Below are 13,767 nucleotides of genomic sequence, written 5' to 3'. Positions count from 1 at the left end.
TTTGCTAAGTCTCCTTCCGCGTTTTCCAGTACCAGCAGGCAGCACAAAAGGGCGCTTGGAATTAGCATCTTGAGTAAATTAGGTTGATATAATGTTGATTTAATTTTCTGAGCTCCATCAGATTTTCTTTAAACCCCTGCCTGGCAAAGGAGCTCTGTCAAGCTGATGGGGAGTCATAGTGTCATTTTGGGCTTTTGAAAGTAAACGCCTTCAGCAGCTGTTATTCGGTTATTGTCTTTTTCTGTTGTGAAAATGGAGCCAGCACCAGGGTTGTACCATTCTGGTTTAGGGTAGAGATGTTAGTTACATAAGAAATACAGGCCTGTTTGTAAATGCTTCAGGAAGCTTCTTGACCTGAATTGATTGTTAGTGGCCATGGAGAATCGCCCTTTCAGAGATCTTTCTTTACCCTCCACTATAAAAGGCAGTTCTCTCTAGCCCCTAATGTTTTTTCCTCCTTTCTTTTCATCTCTGTTTCCCCCTGAGGGACCAGAGTAGCAGCCAAGCCCTGCAGGCTTGGTGTGTTTTTCAGGTGAGCTGAGACCCCAGTGAGGCTCCAGCAGAGATGAGCTGGCTGGAGGGTTTGCTAGGATCTCCCTCAGTGTCCCACCTGGGTCAGGCAAGTGGCAGGATAAGAGCAGGGAGAACTTAATCTTGGCTGACTGCAGTGGTCGGGAGGTATGTGATGGGTAGTTAGTTGGGATAAGATCTATAAGTAGCTTTCTAGTTCTGCATGCTGTGGTAAAAAGAAAAAGGGGACTGTGGTAAAGACATTGAACTGCAAATGAGAATTAGAAGAGACAAAGGAAGGGAGGGAATTTAAATTCTTGGGTATTCCATTGGGCTGGAGCGATAGCAGATAGCACAGCGGGTAGGGCATTTGCCTTGCACGCGGCCGACCTGGCCAACCCGAGATCGATTTCTCCAAGCTACCGAGAGTATCTCACCCGCACGGCAAAGCCTGGCAAGCTCCCCGTGATGTATTCGATATGGCAAACACAGTAACAAGTCTCACAATGGAGACGTTACTGGGCCTGCTCGAACAAATCGATGAACAACGGGAGGACAGTGACAGTGACAGGTATTACATTATAAACCATAACATTTTTTTGAGGAATTTCTGTGCCTGGGGGTATTGTTGAGGTGAGAAAAACAGTAGGAAGCATAGCAGGTGACAGAAATTGAATACATATCTGTAAGTTTCAGTTCTGTCTTACAGGGAATAGCACTTAGAAAGTGCTGGCAAACAGACTATCGCACTAGGTATTAGACATAGAAAAGAAAGGAAAAGGATAAGAGTTTTGATTTCAAGGTAGTTGATCTAGTTGAATAAAATACCTTATATTTTAGTAGTCTATAATGCTCTTTGACATGTGGTACTTTATTTAATCCTGTGGCAGACTTGAGAAATGACGTACATTAGTCCTAGTTTACAGTCGAGGAAGCTTGGGTCTAGACATCATCTGTGTGTTCGCCCTTGACTTCACAGCAGTTAGTGGGAAAGGTGAGAACTCCAGCTGTCCTGTCTCTGGGAGGACCTCCTGGCTCTGGCTTGTGAGGGCTCTATGTCGTGGGATCAACAATGAGATCATATGTAGGCCCTCTGTTCCAGCGGGAGGTGCTTTCTCAGTGCTTTATTTCCTTTATTCCCCCAGTCTTCCTTTGGGCCAGTAACTCATCAGGTGAGATTGCAGCCTTGGGCTGGGTTAAGAACATGATTTTTCCCCCTCTTTCCGGTGTGTGCAGGAATGACTTAGCCTTTTTTCCACTGTGCTGCTTTGAAAGTGCTACAGGGTAAATTGTGGCAAAAGCCATTAAGTGTGTGTATACAAATGAATATAGTACCAATATGTGAATAATTGATGCTCAGGAACAAAGAGTGCTGGGGTGGGGTGCTGTGGTGGGCAGGGGAGGAGAAATGATCTACCCCGGCATGCCTGGATGAGCTTGTCATAGGATGATGGAGTTTTAGTTCGTGTTATTTGCTCTAGAGATAGTTGTTACTGTTGTGATAAAACTAGATGGCTGTCATCAGAGGCAGAGCCTTGTCACCTAGAAGCTGTGTTGGGACATGAATGTTTCGATTTCTTTCGTGTACTGTTTCCTTGCGGTTCTCTGATCTTCACCTAGTAGTTCCAGAACTCCGGGCGTGCCCTAAGCTATATCACACTTGCAGAGAGGGAAGACCCCGTGGCGCAGCCTCTTCTAGTTGGTTGTTCAGTGGTACATTGATCGATCTGCAGAAGATGTTAAAAAACAGGATTGGGCAAAGGGTGGAGTAAATTAGAACTTTGGCTTTGCAATTCTTCTGTAAGCCCCAAATCACTTCAAATTAAAAAATTGGAAAGAAAATGGAAGTCATAAGGAGGAAGAAGAGAAGGGAAGCAGAAGCTTTGGGTATGTCTGTGCCCCACTTAGCTCGTTTTTCTTCTCCCGCCCCTCTTTTTCGCTTGCCTTTGCAGAGGCCTCTGGTCAAGGACCGAGAAGCAGAACTTCTGTACTTTGCTGACGTCTGCGCAGGCCCAGGCGGCTTCTCGGAGTATGTGCTGTGGAGGAAGAAGTGGCATGCCAAGGGCTTCGGAATGACCCTTAGGGGCCCTAATGACTTCAAGCTAGAGGACTTCTACTCGGCCTCCAGCGAGCTCTTCGAGCCCTACTATGGTAGGGATACTGAGGGTCCAAGGTTCTAGGAGGGACAATCCTCGCGGGGACTCAGGTCAGAAGCAGTGAAAACTGCTTGCTGGTTTTCTTTCCTCGGTCTCTGAGCCCGAGGTTCTTGTCCATGTCATAAGCATCTCAGTTCCCTTTAGTGTCTGCTTTTCCCACCAGCTTGCAGGATACACTGAAACTCCCCAATAAGGAGCCTTGCACCAACACTATTAGTCTTCCCTCCTTTTGTGGGGAACAGGAGATACTGAAAACTGCCTCGTCCTCAGTGACGGCCCCATGCCCATGCCCATCTCCAGTCCTCTGTGTCGGGCCTGGCACTGCTGAATAGCAGACAGGTCTGTGCTTGCACAAGAGCCCCCCCCACCCCCGCCTCCACTTTGGCGATTGGCACCAAACCTGAAGTCCTTTCTTTCTTTGCGTCACACCCAGCGATGCACAGGGGTTACTCCTGGCTCATGTGCTCAGGAATTACTCCTGGCGGTGCTCAGGGGACCATATGGGATGTTGGGTCTTGAACCCGGGTTGGCTGCGTGCAAGGCAAAGGCCCTACCTGCTGTGCTCTCGTTCCACTCCAGCCCCCTGAAGTCCATTCTTAATAGTGCTTGTTCACACTATTAAGACTCGTTCCTAAACACAGGTGCTTTCAGTACTGCATTAGCTGGAAGCAGACCTACTTCAGCTGATGCCTTTCAGCCAGCTCCCATTGAACCCGTGTTTATGATTGTAAAGCTCTGCTTTCTTCTCTTGGTCCAACACTGCACAAGAGGCTCTGCAGGGAGTTGCTCCTCACAGAGATTTTCCTCCTGGGGCCCAGGGCCCACCTGGTACCTGTGTGCACTGTGTCCCAGATTGTGTTCGTCCCAGCTCTTGGGACACAGGGGACAGATGAGCTAACTGTGACTCTTATGTCCTGCCAGGCGAGGGTGGGATCGATGGAGATGGAGACATCACTCGCCCGGATAACATCTCTGCTTTTAGAAACTTTGTCCTGGATAACACAGATCGTAAGGGTGTCCACTTCCTGATGGCCGATGGGGTAGGTGATTTATTTTTCTTAGGGTGAAACTTTAGGGATTCTCTGGTTACAGCCTTGAAGATTTATTACTGTCTTTTCTTCTTTTTCACCCCCCTGTTTTTGAGCCATACAGTCTGGTGTTCAGAATTTACTCCTGGCTCTGTGCTCAGGGATCACTACTGGCAGGGCTCTAGGGACCAGATGGGGTGCCAGGGATTGAACTGGGGTCAGCTTTATGCAAGGCAAGTGCCTCACTGCACTATCTCCCTGTATCTATGTTTTGTTGTGTTTGGTTTAATAGATGCTCCTTCTCGATCATAGTGGCTGAGAGTGATGCAGTTTTATTTTTTTGTACATATTTGTACAAAATATTATTTTCTCATTGATTTTGGGAACTCCAAGGCCCAAAAGGGGTACAAGGCCCTACTGGAAATTCTCAGCCTACCAGACCAACTGTTCACTGTGAAGGCCTGAGGATGTGGTACTGCTGGGGGCTTACTCAGGCTTCCCTGGTGGTGTCTGGGGGCCTCCAGGGATATAGGGGACCCTATGGTACTGCAGGTCGGACTCAGGGGGGGCACATGTTAGGCATGTAGACTACCTCTCAGCTCTGTGTACATATTTTAAATGACTTTATAAAGCCTCTGGGTAATTTAGTGAGATAGATAACTCTGGGGCATGTGAACCTTTTTAGCTCACTTCTTCAAAGTTTGGCGGTGAGACTTGGTGAGGGGAGGATTGCGGCCAAAATGAAACAGGCCAAACTATCTGAGGAGAACATCTCCATCATTCGTCCGTGGGGTACTGTTTTCGGCAGAGGCTTTTTTTGTGGGGGGCCATGTGCAATTTATGGTGTCTACTTCTAAGCCTCTTGAGAGGCTCATAGAGGACCATGTCACCGAAGGCAGCCCCTTCTGGGCATCTGCAGGTGGCTCCGGATTGCTGGGCTCTAGGGAACTCGGACGGAGCCTGCTCCTCGGGCAGCTCTGGGGAGCCCTGGTAGCGCTGGCCTCCTCAACGGTCAGTCCCTAGACTATGTTCGTCTCAAGGGTAGAAAGGTTAAAAGCTCCAGCTGACCGAGTTGGCGGTAGCTGCTGGCTCATAGACCCATATCCAGGACAGGTGCTGCTCCCAGGTGTAGAAAGGTTAAAGGACACTGGTGAGAGGAGGGCTGACTGGTAAAGGACTCTTGGAGGCTCCTCGAGGGGCTCTCCCACTCAGGAGGGAAGCAGCGTGCAGATGTCAGTCATCGCAGGATCGGCAGGTGCCATGTCTCACCAAAGCCTGTGGCAGGGAAAGGAGGAGCAGGGCAGGCACCTGGTGGTTGAGGACGGAACCCTTGCAGAGTTGTGAATGCCAGGGTTGTCTTTCTGCAGTGTGGACAGGCGACCTGCACTTTAAGGGAAAAACCCTCAGACATGTGTTTCGAGAAGCACCTCCAAATTTGGAAGTCAGTGTTCTTCATTTGTGTTGTGTCATTTCTTGAGTCAGTAGGGCTGAGTCAGGGAGGCCTGCCCTTGCTTGGCCCAGTTGGATGAAGGCCAGCCCCCTTCACCTTTTAAAATTATTGTGGTAAAACAAAAACACAAAATTTACCATCTCAACTCTTTGTGGGGGAGGGTTGGCCTCCCAAGCATTGCTTGAGATCTGGGGTTCCGATCTAGCATTTCTTGGTCAGTTACGCCTTTGCCCTTGGATTCCCATATGAATTTTAGATTTTTCTTGGTAATCTTCGAAAGCACGTTCAGTTTCACAGCACTGGAGCACTGTCCTCCCGTTGTTCATCGATTTGCTTGAGTGGGCCCAGTAAACGTCTCCATCGTGAGACTTGTTTGTGAGTGGTAGAACAAGAAAATTGCACTGCCTTAGTAGTTGAACTTGGGTCCTCGTGGAGCCATTCACCCACAGTGGAGCTGCATGCCTGCTAAAACTTATTTAAACACCAAGCTTATGTCTTTTTTTTTTTCTTTAAAGCTTATGTCTTTAGGGGAGATCAAGTGAAAACAGTTCGAGAAATCTCAGTGAAAATTAAGTAGGGGTTCTCAGTTTTTTCCTTTTTTGTTTGAAGGGAGAGTTTGGGCCACACCCAGCAATGCTCAGGGGCTACTCTTGGTTCTGCACTCTGGAATCACTCTTGGAGCCTGCCCCCAGGGAACCAGACTGGGGGTTGAACCCTGCTGGCTGCTTGTGAGGCAGACACCCTGCCCTTCGTGGTGTACTTTGATTCTGGCCCCTTTCTCTCTCTTTTTCCTTCTGACTTTGTGATTGCTTTTATTTCTGTGATTTGAAGTATTCATTGTTTTTGCTTTGGGGCCACACTGGCAATGCTCAGGGGTTTCTCCTGGCTTTGCACTCAGAATTACGCCTGGTAATGCTTGGGCGACCATATAGGATTCTAGGGATCGAACCTGGGTCAGCCGCTTGCAAACGTTCTACTTGCTATACTATGGCTCTGGCCCTAAAATGCTGTTAATGATGGTTTCCTGTGAGTCCACAAAGTGTGTGGGTACTGCGCTATGCGTGCATTTGGTGGCCTGGCTGCCTCTCATCCTCCCCAGGCCTCCCCAGCAGAGACGAGGAACCACGCTGTGGTGATGAAAGTGGCCCGAGCTGCTAGCATACTTAATGCAGAGCTGCTAACATAGTTACAGAACATCTGAGGCGGGTTGAGGTATAGGACCTAGGTGTGATTAATCATTTACAGAGAAAAACATTTGGCAGAGGCAATTCTCTTGGGGAGATGAATTCAAGGAGACACATGGTCTCCCAGGGACATCCGCATTGCTTTTGTCTTTCCCTCCAGTTGTATATGTTAAACAGTCAAGTTTACTTTCCAGTTCTCTGGGTTCTGAGAGCAAGCAAGTCTCTTACCGTAAATACCAGACTAAGTCTCCTGAAGCCACTTCATCTTGTCCTTCCCCATGGGGGTCCTGTCTCTTAAGTCATATCAGCTTGCATCAAGACCATGCATTTATGCTTTCTAGACAGTCCCGTTTTGATGCTGGGATAGCTTCACCTCTCAACCTGGGTCCATCCCAGTCCCACGGCAGGACCTCCCTTTTAGGGTGTTAGGAACGACAGCAACTGAAGCCTGAGTCAAGTAATCGTGACCAATGCCCTGGAGTAGATATATTTCACAGTCAATCAGCTCCCAAATATTGGAGGCACAGCATTGATAGTCTTTCTGTGTTTAAGCGAAGAACATTGCTCTGTGGTAAAATATAAAAAAGGCTATAGGGGAAATAGAAAAGCTGGTAAAAAATACACGGCACCTCAAATACAAAGCACTACAAATAAAAAGTCCAGAATTACCAAAAAGTTTTGGCTTATCAGTAATCAAGACTGACTTGGGGAGCTGTGACAATGAGAGATAAAATACAAAGGAAAGGTCAAAGATAAACTTTAACTAAGTTAGGGATGCTAGCAAGAGCACGGTAAGCTACTCTGGGAGGAAGAAAAGGAGCAGTTCGCTGACGAAGCCTAAAATACGTCGGGTTGCTGTTCCAGCAGTTTCCCGTGCACAGAGTTCCACACCCCTCGCCAGTGTACCCATCAGTTCTCCGGCTGTGTTGTCTTTCGCCCCTTGTTGCCACCTTGCTGTGTTTCTTTAGAGCCCACGTCTGAGAGAGATCATTCTGTACCTATCAGGGTAGGGATTCTCCTTAGTCTTCATCATTTCCTTTTTGCACCTGACCCTTGTTTTTTCATTTCAGGGTTTCTCAGTGGAGGGGCAGGAGAATCTGCAAGAAATCCTCAGCAAGCAGCTGCTGCTCTGTCAGTTCCTCATGGCACTGTCCATTGTCCGCACAGGTGACAGCCCGGACTTACTAGATATTCTTGTCAGATAAGAGCATGTACTCAGATTCTGCCTTTGGAATTGGGATGTAACTCAGTGGTAGAGCACGTGCTTTGCATGTATGAGGACCTGGGCTAGATACCTGCCGCACGCACGCAGATACACGTTTTCTGATTTCAGGTGACATCAGAGGTTTTGGAAAGGAACTTCTGTAGTGTCCCTGAGTCTGGCCTTTAAATTACCTCTGACTTTTGATTGGCCCAGATGCTGCGCCCTGGGAGCATACTTTGTCACGTATGCTCTAAGACTGCCGTTACCACTCCGTAAAGTAGGATGCATTCGCTGCTCTTGTTATTTTCTCTATAACCCAGGAGGCCACTTCATCTGTAAAACCTTTGACCTGTTCACACCGTTCAGCGTGGGGCTCATCTACCTGCTGTACTGCTGCTTTGAACGTGTCTGTCTCTTTAAGCCGGTCACCAGCCGTCCTGCCAACTCAGAGAGGTGAGCTGTTTCTCTCTGTTTTTATCAGGCTAGCGGGCCGATTGTCCAGATGGCAAATTCTCTCGCATCTCTCTGGCATGCTCTCTTAGGCTACTTTGAAAACCTTGGCTTAAAAGAAGTGATTTGAGCCAACAGGAGTCATGACCTGGAGGACACTGGTTCTGGGATATGCCTGTTTGCCTTTCCGGCTTTCAGAGGCCTAACCAGAGACAACTCTGGGAGGAAGGGGCCGGAGTACACAACCAGAGGATCTGTGGGCATCTCAGGGCACCACATATATTGTGTGATGTAGAGAAAACGTAGCAAGGTAGAATTGCTAGGGTACAGATCCGTGGAGTGTTTGATTCATTGGGTCTGTGATTTAACAAGTGTTGGTGATGTAGCTGGCACGACACAGGGTAGTTAAAGGCCACGGCCAGAGAGAACCCAGAGGTAAAAAGGAAGGGCTTGAGGCAAGCGTTTGCTGTACAGCACCTGCTCTTTTCTTTGTGCAAAGAAGGCTGAACAGGAAGACTCTTTAGCTTCATGATCAGCGAGCACTGGGGAGATGGGTATGTGGGGAGGGGACCCTTGCTCAGTAGAGTGACAAGGTCTCTCCTCCCAGGTATGTGGTGTGCAAGGGCCTAAAGGTGGGCATAGATGACGTGCGGGACTACCTCTTCTCGGTGAACATCAAACTCAACCAGCTGGCAAACACCGATGCTGATGTGAACCTTGTGGTGCCCTTGGAGGTGATCAAGGGAGACCAAGAATTTACTGACTACATGATCCGGTCCAATGAAAGGTAAGTACATAGGAAGGATTTTGCCGGCACTACTGGGCTGGCGCGATAGCACAGCGGTAGGGCATTTGCCTTACAAGCAGCCAACATGGTCAACCCGAGTTCGATTCCTCCACCCCTCTCAGAGAGCCCGACAAGCTACCGAGAGTATCTCGCCTGCACGGCAGAGCCTGGCAAGCTACCCGTGATGTATTCGATATGCCAAACACAGTAACAAGTCTCATGATGGAGACGTTACTGGGCCCGCTCGAGCAAATCGATGAACAACGGGAGGACCGTGACCGTGACTGAGGTATCAGAGAAGATGCAAATGAAGAAGGGTAGAATGACGGGCTCTTGGTATCACTTTGTCAACCTGAAAAATTGGCATTTGGATTTGGTCTTCTGATTGTAGTGCCCCGTGTGGATACCTTGGGGGCTTCTGTCCTGTTCCTGTGCCTCATCCCTAGGTTCGTGGGTGTTTGGTATAGCCCCCCCCACCCTCCCGTCCCGGGACCCTGTGTGATAGTGAACCCTACAGAGCACCTCCTCCTGTGTCCTCAGAGGCAAGAGTAACTGAGTTTGTAAGAGGGCCCCTTTTGAGAGGCAGGAGATGCCTGGAAAGCAGGTATAAAACATGCTTTGAAAGTTCCTAGTATTAAAGTTCTTTCCAGCTTATGAGCACCCCCAGAGAGGTAATTTGAATGGTTTCTATTTTTTTAAAGAAAGAAACCTTTAAAAACATTTTTACCCTATTAATGGTCATAATTTAAAGTTGTTATCTTTGGCTTATTTTTCTAAGTGGACAAAGATGATAAAAAAGTTTTTTGAGTTGATTCAGAGAGTTGCAGCAGTGAATCAATGGAAGTAATTTCTTAGGGGGCTGAATAGGTTGGAAAGGCCATTTTTTAACGGTGTAATTCCAAATCTTCCATGGAAGTTTGTTGGGATAAGCAGCGCTGGAGACTCATAGAAGAAGAGATCTTTATCCTTTTCTGCACTTTCCCATTTACCCATCATCTCAAGATATTTTGACTTTCCATAGTACTGCTACAGAAGCTCTGTTGTCGTGATAGAAATCATTGGCACCAGGGTGGATTGGGTGCCAATTTTCAGGAGGGGAAAGCAGACTTGACCTGGCCTACTGTTGGCAAAGTGAGGGCTTTGGAACACTTTTTTTCTTTTTTTAAGTTTTTATTAGTGAAACACCATGAGGTACAGTTGTAGACTTAGAGATTTTTGTGCTTGGGTTTCAGTTATACAATGATCGAGCACCCATCCCTCCACCAGTGCCCATTCTCCACCACCACTAATCCCAGTATCCCACCCCCCCCATACTATCTTTTTTTCTGAGCTTGTTGCTATGAGTAATAGAAAACTGGATTTCTGGGTGCTCCCATCGCAGTGTTTAATCCTATGATCCTTTTCCTTTAAAAATTTTGTGGGGTGGGGTCCACACCCCGAGATGCGTATTGCTTCTGGCTATGTGCTTGGGGATCACTTGACTGTGTTTGGGGGCCATAGAGGTCTGGGGATTGAACCTGGGAAGCTGCATGAAAGGCAAGCACCCTGATCCCTTACTTCCCACCCCTCCCCCATACATACACTTTACTCAGATTTGACAAGTGCATATGTCCATGGAGCTTCTGTACCTCTTCAGATAAAAAAAACTTTTCCTGTTGTCTCAGAAGTTTCTTTGAGTCCCAACCCATCCCTGAAGTGATCTCTCCTCTGATTTTTATCATCTATTTTACTTTCTAGAATGGAATCATACACGGGTTATTTTTAGTGCTTTGATGTTTATCCTTGTGTTTGTCCTCTTTTTGTTGTCGTTGAATGGTAATACCTGTTGTGAGGCTGTACCATAACTTATCTTTCCTTCTGAGGATAACATTCATGGCATTTCCAATTTGGAAGGGTACATACATAAAGATGGCATTCCTGTCACTCTCCTTGCACATGGCTGACCCTGGTCCATCCTCAGCACTCCAGGTGGTACCCTGAGTACCACCAGGAGCCTGAGCACAACTGGGTCTGCGCCAAGAACCAAAAAAAAGACATTTTCCTGCTTTATGAACAACAGTGACCCGTTGATATATTTAATTTCTTTTTCACTGAATCATAGTTTACAATAGTATTGTAGTTGTATAAAATAGTATTTTATGGGCTGGAGTGATAGCACAGCGGGTAGGGCGTTCGCCTTACAAGTGGCCAACATGGCCGACCCGAGTTCGATTCCTCCGCCCCTCTCGGAGAGCCCGGCAAGCTACCGAGAGTATTCGATATGCCAGACACAGTAACAACAAAGTCTCCAATGGAGACGTTACTGGGCCCGCTCGAGCAAATCGATGAACAACGGGAGGACCGTGACCGTGATAGTTGTAGTACTACAGCTATACCAGTTCCTTCACCAGTGTTTCAAGCTCCCTCCATCATTGTCCAGTGGTCCCACACGGATGGAGGATCCTTTTAATATGCTGTTTAGTTTCATAGTATTTTATTGAGAAATTTTTTGCGTTTGTGTACATCAGGAATTTTGGCCTGCAGTGTTTAGTTGTAGCCTTTTCTGATTTGGTATCAAAATAGTGCTAGTCTTATTTAATGAGTTTGGGAGTGTTCCATCCATTTTGTTTGTTTGTTTTGTTTTTGTTAGTGTTTGAGAATAATTGGTGTATCATCTTTAAATGTTTGGTAAAATTGGTGAGGCCACCAGGTCCTGGACTTTTTTCTAAGGGGGTGGGAGGTTTTTAGTCTCTGATTTAATTTAGCAAGCAACTTTTTTTTCATATTTTCTTTCTTTCTGATTCAGTCTTGGTAGTGTGTTTCTAACAATTTTTCCCTTTCTCATAGGTTGCCCAGTTTGTTAGCAAATAGTTATTTGAAGAAGTTTTTTTTATGATCCTTTGAATATATGTTTCGGTTAATTTGGAGTTTTTCTCCTTTTTTGATGATTAGTCTAGCCAAGGATTTATCAGTTTTGTTTCTCTTTAGCAAGAACCAGTTTTGTTTGGGGACCTGAAGAGATGGCTCAGAGGGCTGGAACACGTACTTTCCGTGTGTGTGTGTGGGGGGGGGGTCCAGGTCCAGGGGTCCAGTGTCTCCTGCACTGCATGGTTCCCTGAGCACTCTGTGTTCCCCAAATAGAGACAGAACCAATGTTTAGTTTGCTTACTTTTCAATTGTTCTTCTGTTCCCTGTTTCATCTCTTTTTGCTCTAATTTTATCATTTCCTTTCTTTAGCCCCCGGTAATCTTATTCTTTTCTTAGTTACTTAGGGTATAGAGTTTGAGTTTGGATGTTTATTTGCGATCTTTCATACTTATTTTTTTAAAATTGGTACTGGGAATGACACCCAGGGCCTCACACATCTTTTTTTACTTTTTAATGTAGGTCTTTATTGCTATGAACTTCCCGCTTAGAACTGCTTTTCCTGCATTCCATAAGTTCTGGTATGTTGTGTTTCCATTTTTGTCTCAAAAATTAAAAATTTTCCCTTTACTTTCTTTGGCCCATCGGTTGGTTAAGAGAGTGTGATTTAATTCCATGTTTCCATGCATTTTCCAGTTTTCCTTTTGCTGAGTCCGGTTTGATGCCATCGTAGTGAAACACAGTCTTACAGCATGCTCATCAGAGCAGGTGCACGGTGGGACTGTTGGCGAATTGTTTTGTGGTCTAACAGGTAGTCTGCCCTAGAAAGTGTTCCGGGTACATGTGAGAAGAATGTATTTTCCACTGTTGTTGGGTGATCCATAGTATTTTTAAATATGTAGATACTACATCCATCAGTTTTTCTTTTTAATGCCCTTGATGTTTACTGATGATGTGTCCCACGTTCCTTCCCACAGAACCGTGTCTATTTAGAATCATTTCCTTTAACCCCGAAGAATTCTTGTCATCCTGTTTTATTTGTTGATGGTGTTTGGGCCATCCCCCGTGTGTTGCTCAGGCTATATTCCTGACTGGACTTAGGGGTCTCTCCCCACGGGGCTCACACTGCATGGGGTGCTGGGGGCGGTGCGTGGATCGGTTGCCTGCAGTCAGGAGCCTTCCTGCGGCACTCTCCAGGCCCCGGGGTTCTCGCTTCACAGTGCAGGTCTATAGCAGACCAACTTCTTGCATTTATTTGAAAATGCGTTTTCTTCTTTCATTTTTGAGGAATATTTTCATTGGATATAGAATTTGAGGTTGAATTTTTCATCTCTTCAAAGATACTGTGCCTTTGTTCCCCATTGTTAGCCATATTCATAACACCTTTCATGTATTCTAATGACATTGCACTCCTTGCAGTATTTTTCTGTCTTTTGCTTTTAGCATGTTGACCGTGAGACAGATATATATATATATATATTTTTTTCCTTATTATAGAGCGTTTTTGTTTGTTTGTTTTTTGTCTTTGTTTTGCTTTTTGGGTCACACCCGGCGATGCTCAGGGGTTACTCCTGGCTCATGCACTCAGGAATTACTCCTGGCAGTGCTTGGGGTCCATATGGGATGCTGGGAATTGAACCCGGGTTGACCAGGTGCAAAGCAAATGCCCTACCCACTGTGCTGTCACTCCAGCCCCACTTATTACAGAGTTTTGGGGCCAAATCCAGTGATGCGTGGAGGATGTTTTGGGCTCTGTGCTCGGGAATCACTCCTGGCAGTGCTCAGGGAGTGGTGCTGGGGATTAAGAGGGTCAGCATCTTTCAAGTCGAGGGCCTTAACTTTCGTACTGTCTCTCCAGCCCCATTTATAATGTCTTTATATATGACCTTTCTTTTTTTTTGGTATTGATTGTGCTTAGGATTCTTTTGATTTTGAATTGACTTTAGTCATCCATTTGGGAAAGTATTTGGCTGTTATCTTGTCAGTATTTTTGTGATGTTGTTATGTTGTTTCCTTTGCTTCTGGAATTTCAATTATAGTTTATGTTAAATTGTTATTGTCCAGAACTTAGATGCTTTGTTATATTTTCCCCCCTATTTATGTTTCATTTTGGATTTCTTTTTTGTTATTTTTTGTTTCGGGGCCACCCAGCCA

The 13,767-nt window shown here is 46.3% G+C and overlaps 1 protein-coding gene across 1 annotated transcript in view; it reads left to right on the top strand.

Moving 5' to 3' along the window:
• The window catches only part of CMTR1 (cap methyltransferase 1), a 51,397-nt gene that overhangs the window by 26,891 nt on the left and 10,739 nt on the right, over nt 1-13,767 (top strand). The window contains exons 9-13 of the mRNA XM_056137291.1: nt 2,463-2,661; nt 3,588-3,706; nt 7,399-7,495; nt 7,853-7,985; nt 8,590-8,769. Of these exons, the coding sequence (XP_055993266.1) occupies nt 2,463-2,661; nt 3,588-3,706; nt 7,399-7,495; nt 7,853-7,985; nt 8,590-8,769 (728 nt within the window). The remainder of the gene's footprint in view (nt 1-2,462; nt 2,662-3,587; nt 3,707-7,398; nt 7,496-7,852; nt 7,986-8,589; nt 8,770-13,767) is intronic.

Source organism: Sorex fumeus, unplaced genomic scaffold, assembly GCF_029834395.1.
Source record: "Sorex fumeus unplaced genomic scaffold, SorFum_2.1 ptg000123l, whole genome shotgun sequence".
Classification (NCBI taxonomy): domain Eukaryota; kingdom Metazoa; phylum Chordata; class Mammalia; order Eulipotyphla; family Soricidae; genus Sorex; species Sorex fumeus.
This window is presented reverse-complemented; position numbering and strand designations above follow the sequence as displayed.